The sequence below is a fragment of the Vidua macroura genome, chromosome Z (assembly GCF_024509145.1).
Source record: "Vidua macroura isolate BioBank_ID:100142 chromosome Z, ASM2450914v1, whole genome shotgun sequence".
Lineage (NCBI taxonomy): Eukaryota > Metazoa > Chordata > Aves > Passeriformes > Viduidae > Vidua > Vidua macroura.
The window spans coordinates 64,417,120-64,433,794 of NC_071611.1; the positions used below are offsets into that span (position 1 = coordinate 64,417,120).

The following is a 16,675-nucleotide window of genomic DNA, read 5'->3' on the forward strand; positions in this document are numbered from 1 at the left end:
TGGTTAACAGGAAGGCAGAGGAAGTGTACAGCTAACACACTGTTAAAATTTGCCAGCAGAGTTTTCTAAGCATACAAATGTACTGGCAAACCAGAAAGCAGAAAAGAGATATTAATAGAAAGCTAAGAAAGTGAATTTGGTTCTCAACTGAATAAAAATCCAGATCTGAAAACTAAGACCCAGAGAGTCAGTCAGGAGGCAGTAATTTTGTGGGTTTAAGGCTTCCTCTAGAAACTTTAAAATTAAACACCTGAACTTAGTTGGTTTTGTTGCATGGGGGAACGAAACTATGGATTAAGTATTTCCTTCACAGCTAATAACCCCCTGGTGAAATACAACATCAGTCATACTACTACAGAAATCACCACAATAGAATCCCAGTATTAAGGAGTAATTCAGGACACAGCACCCTCTACCTGTGATTTCTGTTAACTTACCTGCATCACCCCTCGCTCGTTGCTGAGCGTCCGGAGCTCATCCGAGTGTGCCACACAGATCTCATGCAGAGCTGCCAGGTCACGGGATAGGTCAGTTCGAGAGTGCTCTGCCGTGTCTGGAAGCTCAGGAACATTCTTCAACAAAGTAGAAGATAGCAGATTTAGGGTGCCAAGACCAACTTTGGTCTTACTAAACTTCCAGTCCACCTTTCTATTATTAATTATCTGTTTATTTTCTCCTCTTCACAGGCATGTGTTTTGTGAGTATACTGCAATTTGTAGTGCTAGGATTCTTACTACAAGATCTGGTATTGCTCTACCTTTGAGCTGACCAGAAACCTACAGCATTTCGAGACTCAAACCCTCTAAATGAAGGGGAAATCCATCCATTAGGAGCTTTTTGTTAATCTAAATGAGAGAAAAGCAACAAATCAGCAAAATCTGCTGTTACCTATCAAGTAAGTCATTAAACTGATGATAAACAAATAATGCTGCAATTAAAACAGCAGAATAATCCAACAGGTGTTTTCAAACCAACAGTTATCAGAGACCTCAGGTAAAATCTATAATTTAAAGAAAACTGATGTATCATAATATGCAGAAGTTGCAATTTAATCAGAAAAGGATGACATCTGGAATAGGGACAAGGCAAATGCCCACTACCCAAATGCCACACTTTTCAAATATTCTGAGATGTCTTTTAGGACACTTCTAAAGGATTAATTTAGGATGCTTAGCATATTTTTTTCATGTCACTTTTTAAAATGAATTATTGCATTTAAAATAGATACGTATAAAAGATGATGACCTAACTCCTGTTACAACAATCACATACACACAAAACAGTCATGCTTTATAAGGACACAGTGACAGCATTTCACTTTCAAACTACAATATGTAGAATGCATGCAGTGAAGCTTTTGCCAGTGCTAACTGAAATTCAACCTAATATTTCTTAAAGAAAAATTACTTTCAATCTCTGGTCAAAACCTTGTGACAAGTTACATATAAAAACTTCTGCTTTAAAAATATGTTTGTGAAAAGTTTGTATTTTTGCCAAATATTTCTAATCTCATAGCTATAGAACCTATTTCATCTTCTCACATTTACAGAGGCACTAAATTAATAAAGTCTTAAGAAGATACTTGATGGTTTTAATTCCATATGACAGACCAGCAATTTTTAAATAAGTGTTAAAAAAAGTACTCAGACAAAAGCATTCAAAATTATGTGGCAGCTGATGCACTGCTGAGCTAGTTAATAAGAGGTGTAAAAAATTTTAATTTACAATTCTGCTATGTAACTTCAGCAAATACTTTTTTAACCACTTACCCCAAGCTCATCCAAGAACATGATCATGCGATGTTTGTTGCTCTTGATGAATGGATTTACACCTTCCATATATGGCTCCTAGTAATTTTAAAAAGTATTCATTAACAAATCAGTGCCAAGATAATTGTCACATCTGAGGTGAACACAGTGCAGTCAGGCAAATGACACTGCAAAGCAAGTATGTAAATGGGAATAATATATCTTTTTTTCAAGTGTATTTCTAATGTCTGGTCTGCAGCCAGTCAAAAGACTACAGAATTTGGTTTTCTTGTATTCAGAAGATAGACAACAAAGTGATTCAGATTTTTTCTTACACATGCATACAGATACACATTTGCATCAAGGTGAGTGTCTCTAAATACCTGCTTGCAGAGAACAGGTACTCCCTGTTCAGAGGTATCATCAGGAACAAATGCCTTCTTTCCTGTTTTGTCATTAACTCTTACATTCCAAGCTCTGTGTTTCAGAGAAACAACCTTCTCACGCCAGCCTGAAGTCATGTTAATTATGCTTAAGTCAACAGATGTATTTTTAGCAATGTTTCAGCCTGGAAATTGAGACCAGTCACTGCTGGCATTCTCTTAGTGTTTTAATAGAAACTTTATGGAAAGCTTGGGCTTATTAGTGCAATAAGTACACTTGACTTACAGCTTTCATTATGTCTAGCAGTACGGTAGTATAAACAGGAGAGGTTTGAAGTGCTCTACCACAGAAAACACCAATCTAGCAAGTGATAAATGCAGGGTCAAAGAGAAAGAAAAAGTCATAGGTTCTGCATAAGAAAATAGCAACAAATTTGTTGCATGCATTGAACAGGAACATATGAAAGGTGTACAGGAAGCACAGTTCTCTGTAGGTTGTTCTCTATGTAAAATTATATTCACCTTAGCTCCAAATTCAACCAGATTTGCTAAATTCTGCACAGACTTGGCGACCAGCGTCAGTGTTCTTGCAGCAGTGGGGGAAGGAGAATCTGGCAGGAGTGTGAAGTAGAGAGTCACTGGCCATTACATTTAAAATTAACAGCAGTCACATGAAAATAAATTCTTTTCCCATTCATATTTTTATTGATTTTTTTAAATATAAAACAACTGCATGTGAAAGATATCACTTGGTAAAGTAAAATATATTGCTTTTGTAATGTCCAAAAGCCATGTTAATCTGATCATCTTATTTTCCTTAATAGTAGCACTCAGAAAAAGAAGGCAAAATAAGTAAGTGTTACTAAGAGTTAAGTGAAATGATAACCATTTGCTCAAAACTTGAGGAATTTTGTTGAAAGGAAGATTACTTATTAAAACATTTACCTTTGAAATTAAAAAAAAAAAGAAGAAAGTTTACATTTTCCTTATCTGCTTATACTCACATAAGTGGGCACTGACAAGTTATTTAAGTTACTGGCAGCAGGAAAACAAAGTGAATGTTACATGCAATTGTAGCCTGTATTTCCATGAAACTCCAGTCTATAATGACTGTGACTATAAACACTTCACATTAACCACTGAAGTCAGTTAGCACTTCCTTTTCCAGCAAGTGATGTTTCTCTCCAGTTAAGGTAAATGGCCTGGTTGAAAACATTCCACTGACCAGGGTTTTAGGGTTATAAGGTCTGTAAGTTTCCCTTAGCAGTAGTCAAGAATGGTACCTACTGGCTGGTGGTAACTCAGCAGGACTGTAATGGTCAAGCACAAAAGGCATCACTCAATTTTTTTAGTTCTTTACATCTCCAGTTACTGAGTCACAGTGCAACCCAAGTTAGGAGGTACCTAACTTGCAAACTACCCAAAGATAATAAAATGCCAAAAAAATTATCACTTGTTCTAGGCCATGTTTCTCAAATGCCTTCTCCAAAGCAGTTTCAGAAATGATTACTGTGTGAGAGAAAGGAACTTCGTTTGACACAGTCCTCATTTAGTAGTTTAAAGACTGATGATAGAAAAACAAGCCACATTGTCTTAAAAACTGTCTTTGAATAAAGAAAAAAGCTCTTCTGAACCAGATTTTTTTATTTTCTCCAATATTTCTGCCTATTTTTCAGCCTTTTTGAAGACCATCCCTCTCTCATCTTTAAGATTCTATATCCAAAACCAACTGTATTTCATGAGTCAAAACACCACTCTAATGGCTGGAAGCCATCTAAGCAGGACATTTAAACAAATTGTTCAAGAAAAATTTTCTAGGTGCACAAATGTATTCCAAGCTCTGCAGACACACATACCAATTTTATAAATATTGTACATTTCAGAAATACCACTGCATTCAGCTATTAACTCTGGCATTGCACTGTGACATTGAAAGTGACATCTGAAGTTCCTGTAATTACATTTTTCATAGTGCTAAAATACATTAAACAATGCTAGACTTGACTCAAAATTTCATTATTAAATATCACAATGGATTTCTTTTTTTTACTTTGAAATTATACTGGGGATATCCACAGCATTTGAGGGTGGAAAGCATATGCCCTAAGAAGAAGCCAAATGACATGGATAACTTGACTTGAAACATAGCATTCAAAAAAACTTCCTATTTTGCTACATCAGATAATACAGTGATTTCATGTATCCTGCTGCATAAAGTATAGATTCGATCTGAAGCACATAGTCACCTGAGATGATATTAAACATCCTTGGGTTCAGGATAGCAGGACAAATCAGTCGAAGAAAAACAAAGCCACTGAAATGAAATAAAATTGTATTTTGTTCAAAACCATTAGAAAATGAAAGTAAAATTGTGTAGTCTTTCAGGAATAAAGTTAATGTGGGATCTTGTTGAGACAAACACCAAGAAATTAGCCTGTGCTGTGTAAAAACATAAATCAAGGTCATCATGCTACAATTCTATCAACTGCAATGACATCTGAAAGAAGAGGCACATTGATTTCCCAATAAAGGTGAACAAACTGTTGAAATCATGTAGGAAGAAATTAATTGCCAAGTAATAATGAAGCCAATCCCAGACCATGCTTGCCTCAAAAAGGAGCCATCCTTTGTCTCTGACCTCCCAAAAACTCTCCACTGCCTGGTACTGCAAGATACCCATCTCACAGCCAGCCACTTCCCCAAGCCACCGTAAGCTGGAGCGCAGGAGTGGATGGGCAAAAAGATCTCCCTTGGTGGAACACACCTTTAGGTCAGCTTCAGCTGATCCATTATCCTGATGATAGTACACTTCAGTAGAAAAATGAGGGATCTGCTACTTTCCACCATGAGAGAATTGCTGCCATTTTAAAAGCTGGAAAAAAAGTGCTCTGTTCTAACTGCAGAACTAGGAATTCATTCAACAGGAACCCAGAATCAGCTTCAGCATCATGAGAAAAATCTATTTTCCTGTTAATACCAGAGGTAAAAATCATCATTCAGGTTAACCTCAGCTCCAGCTGATTGCTGTACAATGAAGTGACATCTAGACCAATTAAATCAATCTAAAACATCTGTAATTTTGTCCTTGGACACCACCAGCAGGCTGGATTTCACCAAAGCAATACCAGAGCCTGACTTGTAATGAAAGGAAGAAGGGAAGGTTGCCTGTTGTAAAGTACACAGTTACGGAAATGTCCATATTTCTTTAAAGTGAAAAATAGTAGAAAGGTTGATGCACCTTCTCCAAGTCCAAGATATCTAGTATGTTCTGTTATAGATCTACCTTATCTCTAAGAAACACAAGTTATGGGCTGGTAAGAAAACAGTTCTTGGCTAGAGGTTAAGCTAAAATACTTTCTGTGGTGAGAATTCAAAGCTACAAGTCAGTAATTAATTTTGAAGTCTTGGCACATACACCAGTCAGTCTTTTAAAGTGCCCAAATTTGAAGGCCAACAAGGTACACATCTAGCAGAGACCCTGCTGATAGGGAAGATCTGTTATTCCTTACCTTCATCATCCTGCCTAAATTAGGAATGAGCAAATATCTATATGGGAGTTTTAAACCAGAGAGAAATGGTAGCACATTTTGACTGATACAATAGAGAAGATACCCAGATATCAAAACCTGTCCATCTGGCTCTGAATACTGAATTATTCTTAAACCAAAAATAGCGCAATGAAAGGTAATAAACATTACTGAAGGCTGTGAAACTGCACTCCGAAGAGAAATCTTTAGTATCCGCTTGTGAAATGGAACACCACAAAAGCGAGTGATAAAATTTAGCATCCAGTGGAGACCACTGGGCAAACTCTGAAAGTGGGCTGTGTGTTCACTAAGGAAAGCCACATGGTCCTCTTTGGAGCTGGGGATGAACAGCCAGAGATACAGAATTCACTACTGACCTTTACAGCCTTCCAGCAGCTTAGCCCCTCAGAGTAAAAGGAGCTCTCAAGTAGGAGCAGTCTCCATTTGAAGGCAAGGCCGCTTCACAGTATGAAACACATAAGGCTTCCAGTGTCAAAATGATAAATACAAGCCAAAGACAAATACTCTGAAAGATGCCTCCATGGGAGATTAACCTCTGCTAACCATACAACTGCATGGCACCACAAAAAGGAAAGCTGAGGCTCTGATACCTTTAAAATCCCTGCCACGTTTAGAGAAAGTGTCAAGACCACAGCTTTGTCAAAGGTTTTTGTTTGACCTGTCCTGGCAATGAACAGAGTTAAGAGTTAGTTTTGTATTGTGCTGGTTTAATAATGCAAATAGGAGTTTTGGTGGCTGGTGTGAGTTCAGAAGAACAAAGTTCTGTAACCTCCAACAGCATTTTCAGAGGAGCTCCAGAATATTTCAACATGATTGGGCTGTAGTACTGTAAATTCAAAGTTAAAACCATTAAGTAAAGCTATACTGACCTCTATACCTCTATACTACATCATTTTATTCTAGCAAGGCTCTAAGAACAAGACCAAGAATCCAGCAAGCTCAATCTTTAACTGGGACATTGTGCTTCATCATCATAAATATCTTAAACACTGCAGTAACCTGTGTAAGTTCATACAGTTTTGTCACTGAAGAAACATAGATAAGGACACTGAAGTATGTCTCCAACAAGGCTTGAAAGCAGTATTTCCAGAATAAGGTTGACAAATAACTTACCTAACAACCCTGGTTCTCATGGTAGTATTAGCTGGCCATTTGTTTTGAACAGATTTCTGTAGGCATCCATAAATATACCTCAATGTCCTGCAGAAACAGTAGCCAATTACTCATTCCATTAAACTTACAGAATCAGAAAAGATGGTCAGACCGACCTCCTACTGATGCAGAACTATTATCAACTTTATATTAATAGCTGAGACAAACCTTTAAATTATAAATTCTTAGTTAAAGTTAACAAATTTATAAGAATTCTATTTTAAATGTTGTTTTAAAAAGTAAACTTCTAATAAAAAGAAAACTATTCTGTGCAATTCTGTGATTATTCAGATGTGCATTAAATGTTTTATAACTGTTTACTTAAGTAGTATTCCCTTTCTGAAAAAAGACCATTTTGATGGTTGATTTTTCTTTTTATTTCTCTATTAACTAAACAAAAGCTATTCTTTCCATACATGACACAGAGTGAAAAAAGAAAGTTAAGCACCACAGCAATAGTTCTCTCCCATTAAAAGAAAAATAAAAGAACATTTGTGATGTATTTCAGAAAATGTTGATCACCGCATCATATACTTAAAAGGAATACAATTTTCAGTGCTAACCTTGCCAGCACTAACACAAAAGAAAATTCCATGCTACTCCAATGACTCAAAATTGAGGGTTTCATATACTTTAAAAGCTAGTGACACTACGAAAGGAAACTATACCATCCACTTTTTATTAGATTATTCAAATCTGAGGTATGAAAACAAGTTACTTTATGAATTAAAAGAAGCGGGGAAAAATGGCCTCCGCACTTCCCTAGCAGACAAAAATAGGCATAGAATGGTATCACTGTTACTACCTACCTGTATTTTTAATATGCTGTTAATAATTCCATCTCTTTCTCAGAAGAGAAAGACTGACAAATGTCTGCTAACTACCACTGTCTTCTACCTTTTTGTAAAAATATGAGATTAATTATTTTATTACTATTTTGTCCCTGATCTATTGAGTCTAGTAGCTTCTCCTTTAAAAGAAAACCAAATGTGCCAGCTGGAGGCTTTTGTAAAACACTATTAATTGCCAGAAGTGTTATTTTCCCCCATCTATTTTTCTATGTCTATACAGCAATACTAAGATAAATCAGCAAGAACTTAATTTTAATGTAGAATGTTGCTCATGGAAACACAAATTTTCAAATATAAATCTGAAAAGTGCAAACTTACGGGGGCAGTATCTCTGCAGCCATGAATATCTTCTCCACCAATTCTGAAAGTATACTAAGTAGATGTGCCAAATTAGTGTTTACGTCTTCATTTTTTTCTAACTTTGAGGGATTTAACTAAAACAGAAAAAGAATATGTTTATTCTTGTATCTAGAACCACATATATATCGTTTCTGAATATTACACACTGAGTACTGTTTCAAAGCAAATGAAATATTCTGCTGCTATACAAGTCTCTTACAGAACTCAATCATCTTTCAGTAACTTGTCAGGGAATGCAAAGCATTCAGTTTTAAGTTCTAATATACATATCTGGCTTTTATCAGCTTGGATATTCACCATTTTTTCATCTGAGTGACTTTATCTCTCAATCCAAATTTCTGATGACTCCCATCTTTTCCACAATGAAGTGAAAGTAAAACACAGAAGTTAGGAAGGTAATTTAAAAAAGTTTCAGGATCAGTAATAATCATTTAATATGGAATTTTACAATTAAAATTAAGTTTAGATCCTAACTTCTACAATATCTTGAGTTCAACAAGAGTTTACCTAGATTAGGACATTCAGTAACTGCTGCAGAATGCCTGCTAAATAATTAAAAGAAATTTTGATTATAAAACTTAGTCCTACTATGAATAATGTTTGAAGCCAAAATCCAGGAAAAAATATAAAAATAGCTCTTAATTAATTCAGTTCCTGTATTTCTGATGTAAAAATGTCTAGTTCTAAAAAATTATTAAATGTCTCTACAACTAATATTTAATGTAAACACAACAGTTAATAACCAATGCATGATTGTGTCAACAAACCAAAATGTTTAAAACACAGTTTAAGGTATCACCTCACAGGACTGCTTGCTCTCCATGATCTTTAATATGGAATCTTTCAGTGCATGATGAACAAAACTTGTTGCTGTGGCTTTCATATACTGCTCCATAAGTGTGCTTGCTAAAGTGGTGGCACGGAACAAGGTAGTAGCTTCATCTGAAAAAAGAAATTGGAAAGAGAAAAACTGAAAAAAGGAGACATCAGAAAGAGAGGAAGAACACAGTTACTCTTTGACATAAGCTGCAACTGAAGGAGAAGAAAAAACCAGACAGCACCAGAACCCTTTCCTCCCCAGCTGTCCAGAATTCCAGTAAACTTGTAGGATTTAGTGCAGTACCTTCCATGCTTATCTCCCTGTCATTTAGTGTTCGTAACAACAGGGACTCAAGCTTTTCATGAAGAAAAATCTTCAGTAAAATGCCAGCCAACAGTGTTCTATCCTGTCCACAAACATGTGATAAGGCATAGACTACATGAAGTTCTTTCTGGAGTATAAGCTGAAAGAAAAACAATTTTAAAATATTCAGAAGCTTCTCCTTACATATAACAGCTTTGGAAAAATATTATATTACATATCTCTATATATACAACTGTAACTTAAAAATATTATTTGATTATATCAACCAGTGTTACTGAGATCCCTCTCAACCAATGAAGAGTTCGTTTTGACAGCTAAACCATGGATGGTAAGCTTAAGTCATACCTCTTTAAACTCACTGTACTCTTCTTCTGGCATGATCTTCTCCATGGAATATCGTGCTCGAACACGCAAAGATCCTGGCTCAATACCCTTTAATGGTACATAGGAACTGAGTTGAAACCACTCATCTGTTGCATGTCCTTTTTGTAATCGGCTTAATTGGCAACGCATGAACACTTAAAGGAAAAAAAGCGTTGTTCAGGTAACATTATCTCCACCAAAACAATGCTACTATTAAATAAAAAAATAGTTTTATTTTCAACACATCATCTTATTTTAGGAAAAAAATACTAGCAAGAGTAAACAAAAAGTTTTTTGTCAATATATGAATGGATTCAGTCTCTCTTCAATGGTTTAACAGTGTCCTGTAAACGGAAGAAGAAATATATGGCAATCTGTAAAGAATGTCTACATATAAATTCAAAAATGCCACACGAGTATTAACATAGCTTTCCTTGGAACCTGCAAGTCCAGGTAGCAGTCAGAAACTAAAATACAGGTTAAATCTTTAGAGTTCACTACTCGCTTTCCAGCCTTGCACTGACACCACCATCAGAGTCTGCTCCTATTTATTATTAAGAGTGCTCCTACAGTATTCCCAAACACTGACATATGTATTACTTTTATAATAACTCCAGTCTAAGTAACAGTTTATGCGTATTAGGTTAAAAAGTGTTTCCAAGCACTTGCTACTAGATAATGAAAGTCAGCTCAAGAATAGCCAAATCATTAACCGGTGACGATGGTACACTGAAATTGTAAAGCAATGACTTGCACTGCAGCTGAAATCTGATGCTGCAGCTGGCTAGCCAGCTACAGAAGCTGGGAAGGAACACAGGCCCATCCAGAGCAGGAACATGTACTCCTGAGTGGTAAACTGTTTTTTCCACAAAGAAAGGCCCAGGCACTTTCAGAGGCAACATTGTGCCTGTGAAACACCCACCATGCTCCAAAAGGAGTCTGCAATTAATTTTACATTTAGCCTATCAGTCTGCACATCTCAGTCAAACACCCTCTCTTTCCATGACACAGATAATTGCTTTTACTTTCCTCATGTGAAAAAACAAAAAAGTCCATAAGACCAAGAGCTTATTTTTTTTACATTTCTGCAAAGCCAATACACCAATCTGCCTTGCAGAAATTGTCAACAGTTCCAGCAGATTTCTCAGTGCCTCAGTGTTGCAATACATAGAAGGATATAACTTAATACTGGAACAGAAGATCAGATTTACAATGTCTCTTTCAGGACAATCCTGCTGCTTACTTCATATTCTTTGGAGCTGATGAACTGATAAAAGTTAATGCATTTATATCAGTCAAATAGCATGAAAAACAACACATCACCACCTGCTACTTATCACCAGTGTGGACGGAATGTCATTAGACTATGTAATAAATTTACTTTCTTAGCATACTTCTCCGTGGCATCAAAGCTCAGTATCCACAACTAAGAAATGTGCTTTTCTTCTTATTTGCTTGCACATATAAGGCACATGTACCACAGTGAAAGGAATGGTGACTGAACTGATGATTTAGTTTTCCCCTGTGGTTATTGTTGCACTTCATAACTATAATATAAATGACTTGACTTTGATTTAAAAAAAAAAAAAATCATACCAAATATCTGTACAAGGACTGCAGAAGAGTTATCATAATTTATATGAAATTACTTTAAAGTAGTAAGACTTTTTTCCTGTTTATAATGTTACATTGAATTGGTAGGCTCCTTTCAGTAACAGACTTCTACTCAACATGAATTAATTTGAAATTAACCACCATAGTGCAAAATCAAACCAGAATCTCCACTCCAGTTCAACACTTTATGGTGGTGTCTTTCGAGACCTACTAATTCAACTGTCAATAGTAGCAGATGGAAGTCTACTAATAAATTCTAGGCCTTTGGATTTTTCAAGCCATATTATATATTTTTTTGAGTAAGTCCTTAAGCAATTTACAGTTAGAGAAACAAGTAAAAGTGAATATAATTGATGCAATTGATGCTGAATCGTTTAGTATAATTTCTGACTATCTAGAATGCTTAAACTCTAAAGTAACTGTGGAATATTTGTAATAGACAAACTTCTGTGTAAAGACCTGAAAACTCAGGAAGTATTTCAAAATACTGAAAAGGTAGCCTTCATTCATGTATTACTTTGGTATTTAGGTTTTGTGTGTTACAATGAAAGAACAAAGCAGTGACTCCAACAATTAATTTTTGGACCTTTAATCTGCATTACATGGAAGGAAAAGCAAGCAGAAAAGGTGAGTTAACCCAATTAATAACTGGCAAGATGAATAGCATCAGCTGTACAGGACTGCCACTTCATAGCATTCCACAGGTAACATCTGTGGCTGAAAAGGAAAGGAAAGATGGTTGGTTAAGGAAAGGAACCAGTTGTCTTGCTTTTGAAGAGTTACAGGTTTATTCTGGCAGTGTAGCACAACGTATGTCAGAGAAAATGTGGTTTAACTCATTTTACCCCAGTGAACTTCACATACTTCAATAGGGCTTGGGATGTAAGTAGAGGTGTATGTTCATTCAATTTGACTTAGTGTACTCTTTATCTCAAAATGAAAGAGTTATGCTGGATTATGCTTATGCTTTAAGAGTGTAGATAACTGCAGTAAAAAAATTCAGCCAATCCTGCCCCTGACCTAGAACAGGGAGCCTTCCATCACCTGAATGCACAGAACTAACAGCATCTCCTTAATCTGGGCAGAGATCAGGAAACTACAAAAATACATTCAAAGAAACTACTTAAGTATCCCTCTCAAGTATTACCCTTTTAAGATTCTTTTCCTAACCAAGGCTTTGGTGTAGATAGGTAATCAGTTTTCCAGCTCAAATGAATTCAAGATCAAGTTAACAACTGCAATTATAGTCCCTCAGTCTGTCAGAGAGAATGTATCTTTATTCCTCCTGCTATGCAGAAACTTTCTAGTGAGAGAAGAAGAAAGAGATCTGAAATTAAATCAGTTTCTACAAGACCATGCAAAATGAGTTGTAAATACCTACTTTGGCTAAGGTTTCCCTACAGATCTTAATAAACCCCAGAAAACTAAAAATCAATAAATTAGCACTGGCCTAAGTTACAGACCAGTAACAAAATATATGCAAACTGAAAACAATTGCACTAGATTATATATACTCTGACTGCCTTTGAACAGAGAGCTCGGAACAAAATGGAAAAAAAAAAATCTTGGAACAAATTTGAAGAGGCCAGGGAGAGTCATCCTGCCCTGCAAGGAGCAAAAAGAGTGCACAGGGCTGAAGCTGCTCCAGAACAAGTATACTGGGAAACAAGATACACTGAAGAATAGGGGGAGGGGAGAAAAAAAAAAAAAAAAAAAAAAAAAAACAAAAAAAAAACAAAAACAACAACAAAAAAACCACAAAGAAAAAGAAAACTGAAAGTATGGTGTGGGAAGAGACCTGACCTTAAAAAAAAAAAAATTCTACCTAATAGTATCAAATTCAAATTCTTCCAACTCTTTCTTTTCTAGGAAGCTGACAGATTCTACCACCTTGCTGTTGATTTGCTGGAACAGAAAACCACATTAAAGAAGCACCTGTCTGGCTAACTCAAGGAGAAGAAAATACAGATCCTTTCCCATTCAAAGTGATATTGAGATAACTTCAGATTTAAGCCAAAGAGTGGTAATAAGGGAAGAAGACAGATGAGGTAAAATGGAAAGGAAAAAATGGAAGGTTTCTTCAGAGACTGCCAAGATTGTTTTCTTTAAAAAAAAATTGCACCTTTCCCTGTCTCACTGGAAGCAACCAAAAGCCTGGAAAAGAAATTCCATGTAGACAGACTCCGTGGAACTTAACCTTTTATGGAATAGACTAATATAGAAAAATTCTCTTTGCTCTTGCTTTTTGATAAGCACAGTCATTATCAAGCAGTAGTTACCGTAGAGCAGAGCTATGTCCGACATACTGGACTAGAGTATAGTGCATTTTATGACTAAAATCATTGGAAGTTCTCATTATAAAAACATTAATGGAAAGCCAGTACCAGACATCAAAAACATACACAGGCAGTATGGTGAACCTAAAAATCTACTTAATTCGCTTGTGACAACCCTTGACAAAAGCAATGATAACCACACAAAGTATTAATTGCTGTAATGTATAAGCATCTTTTATAGAAAAATACTTACATATATCTGGATCTTTACTTTTCTTTGTTTTGTTACTAAGACTTATCTCAAATCTATTAATATCAGATGAAAGATCACTAGGAAAAAGACAAAGAACCTCAATTAATACTATACATGGCTGGCATTTAAGCTTTTCCTAATTTCATTTCAATCCCGAGTTCTCATTATCAGCCACTTACATTAGCAAAGACAGGTGCCTACAGAAAATTCTGCCCATGCAGAATTTGTCTGAAAGGTTGCTGCTGTATAAGCACATACCCAGTATTTTTTAAAAGACTGTAGAACTATAAACAAGTGTTAAGAATCTTAAATCCAATACAAATTAAAAATGAAATTCACTAATTCAAGATAATTAAAACTTACTCAAAGACAAATTCTTCAGACCACACAGGGTTCTGTCCTTCCCTGATGTGTGTTTTTGCTACCTGGACACTGTTCAAGTAGATGTTACAATATGGATTTGTAAAATGCTTTACTGGGAGTGTATGAGCTTCTTCTACATGCAAAATGAGACTGCTGACCTGAAAAAAAAAATAAACTATTTATTTTTTGTTGCTAAAATACAAAGCACATGAATGAATTATTTTATTATTATTATTTTATATTATTATTAATCCTCTATGCAGGGGATTAATGTTAATATGTGAATACTGAATACCAAACTCCTTATTAGAAGAGGAAAGACAAAAGGCATTGGAACATTTAAGAAGCATAAGGAACAAAGTAAGAGTAACTAAAAAAAATGCTGAAAACAAATATCCAGACCCATGTTTTTAAGGCAGCTTGGATTTTTATTTTAAAATCATTTTTGAGGCAATCGGATTTGCAAATAGCAACTTTTGCAGACATAGAAAATTTTACTGAAATGGAAGACTGGCACTTTGAGTAAGAGCCATGGACAATTCCAAATACAGTCGTTTATTATTTGGTGCTTTCCTAACAGATTATGTAAAAATTCTGTTGTGCAACACATTACATTATATTCCTTTATGCAGATAAACACTGTTTTTGCTTTTTGAAAAAATTAATTCCCTTTTTGTTTGGATTTTGCACATTGAAGCTCCCAACTGCACCTGTCAGTAAATTCACCTAATTTAGTTCACTGATTCAGAAGTATCCAAACTTCTTGAAAGTTCACAACCGAACAGATGTGGTTTATTACTTTTTATTCACCAAATTTTTTTCCATTCTCTACTGCCTGTAACAAATTACTATATTCAATGTTCCTAAGATTAAATCATATCAGGAATCCTTAAAATATTTCCCTGTTATTCTCCAATCATTACAGACATAGCTATTTAAGACTGATTGCCCTCTCTCTCTGAAGAAATTTTGGCATATATGGCATATATGGCAAACAGAAATTAACACAAGCTTGGCTCAGCATGTATTTGTTACATAAAATTAATATCATTAGTTAAATAATTACATTTTATGTAAATAAAATGTAAATAATAGGTGTTTTATGTATGTGTCATATAAATTTTTTAAAATTTTTTGTTTACATGTCATATTAATTTTAAAAATTTCCCATATGAGGTATATTCGAAGAGCTGCTGACTTTTTAGACTTTTATTCAGGATTTGCTACTGTTGAAAGGAAGAATTCTGAGACTCATTAATATAATTTTGCACAGAGGAGGCAAAATACTCCTCCACATGCACCTCCAACGCCACAATATCAGCTTCACCTGACGCAGACGTTTATTTGATGATCCTGGACTGGTTTTTCTTAAACTGCAAAACACCTGCAGAGCTTTCATCCAGTCCTAAGAGAGAAGGATGCAGAAGAATGTAATGAAACCAAGTCAGATACAGCTTCTTGCAGTGGAACAGACATATCTGCAAAAAGTACCTGAATTTTCACTTTAGCTTGGCAAAACCTAAGTTTTCTGTAATTCCACAATACAAAAGTCTGAATATTAAAGCAAATTTATTATCATTACTAAGCAAAACCTCATAAAGAATTTGCAAATCTGAACCTCTTTTTTTTAGAATTATCGAGCATTACTAATGGATATACAGTGTGACCTTTGCCAATTTTCCAGAGTAGTGATACTACAAGAAATTGCAAATTGTATATAAAATTAAGAAAAAGTTGTTTGCTTCTGAGAAAATTACATTTAACAAGCCAAACTGGTCTGATTATTCTCTCCAGTGCTCCCATATGGCAGTCACAACACTGTATACTTCAAACAAAAACTGAACAATTAACAGATAAACATAAAGCATTTATCCAACATTCTCCAGTTTGTCTTTGGAAGGTGGAAGATGTATTATAGCCTCATTCGCTAGTTACTGTCTCCCAACCATTAAATCCTGTACAATTCTTGCAAAGCACAAAATTTAGCTTTTGACAACAGTCTTCTCTTCAGTCAGTATCTCAAAGATCTGCTATCTACTCTCAAAGTACAATTTAACAATGTCATTAAAACCCCCACAAAACTGCTTCAATCATTCTTCACAGCATCTTCCATATCTTAAAAATACAAGAATATGTACTGCATCTATTCTGAGCTTTGTGAGTTAGGCTTCAGCTTTCAAATCCTTCCAAGGAAAAGCTTTCCGCTACATCCTACCAAGTTTCTATTTTTCTGTAAAATGTTAGAAAGTAAAGAAAGCTGAGCTTTCTCAAAAGATAGATATTTGTAAACTTTTCTGGGCCAAAGCCATATTATAAAGAAACCTGAAACAACTGTGTTCTGTGTAAACACAGTGAACAGCTTGTTAAGCACTTTGAAAACCAAATTAAACCAAATGTTCAGAAAACAAAACAGGATATTCTATCGTCTAGAAAATGAAAGATTTTACAGATGTAACAAAAATTAAGGAGCATGGAATTTAATTTATATATTCTCAATTATGACACAGCATACTGCTTCTCAAATACAGTACACTGACAGTTGTATGATAAATTCCACTACATAATTCTTATGTCATCTCTGCAAATTTAACAATTGGCATTAATTTAAAAAGAAAATCTG

The 16,675-nt window shown here is 35.1% G+C and overlaps 1 protein-coding gene across 1 annotated transcript in view; it reads right to left on the bottom strand.

The window, feature by feature from the left end:
* The window catches only part of RASA1 (RAS p21 protein activator 1), a 53,552-nt gene that overhangs the window by 1,100 nt on the left and 35,777 nt on the right, over positions 1-16,675 (bottom strand). The window contains exons 13-24 of the mRNA XM_054004307.1: positions 15,383-15,460; positions 14,056-14,213; positions 13,693-13,769; positions 9,532-9,704; positions 9,166-9,325; positions 8,842-8,984; positions 8,001-8,116; positions 6,793-6,879; positions 4,378-4,445; positions 2,654-2,742; positions 1,770-1,847; positions 438-572 (exon numbers count right to left, since the gene is read on the bottom strand). Coding sequence (XP_053860282.1) covers positions 438-572; positions 1,770-1,847; positions 2,654-2,742; positions 4,378-4,445; positions 6,793-6,879; positions 8,001-8,116; positions 8,842-8,984; positions 9,166-9,325; positions 9,532-9,704; positions 13,693-13,769; positions 14,056-14,213; positions 15,383-15,460 — 1,362 coding nt within the window. The remainder of the gene's footprint in view (positions 1-437; positions 573-1,769; positions 1,848-2,653; positions 2,743-4,377; positions 4,446-6,792; positions 6,880-8,000; positions 8,117-8,841; positions 8,985-9,165; positions 9,326-9,531; positions 9,705-13,692; positions 13,770-14,055; positions 14,214-15,382; positions 15,461-16,675) is intronic.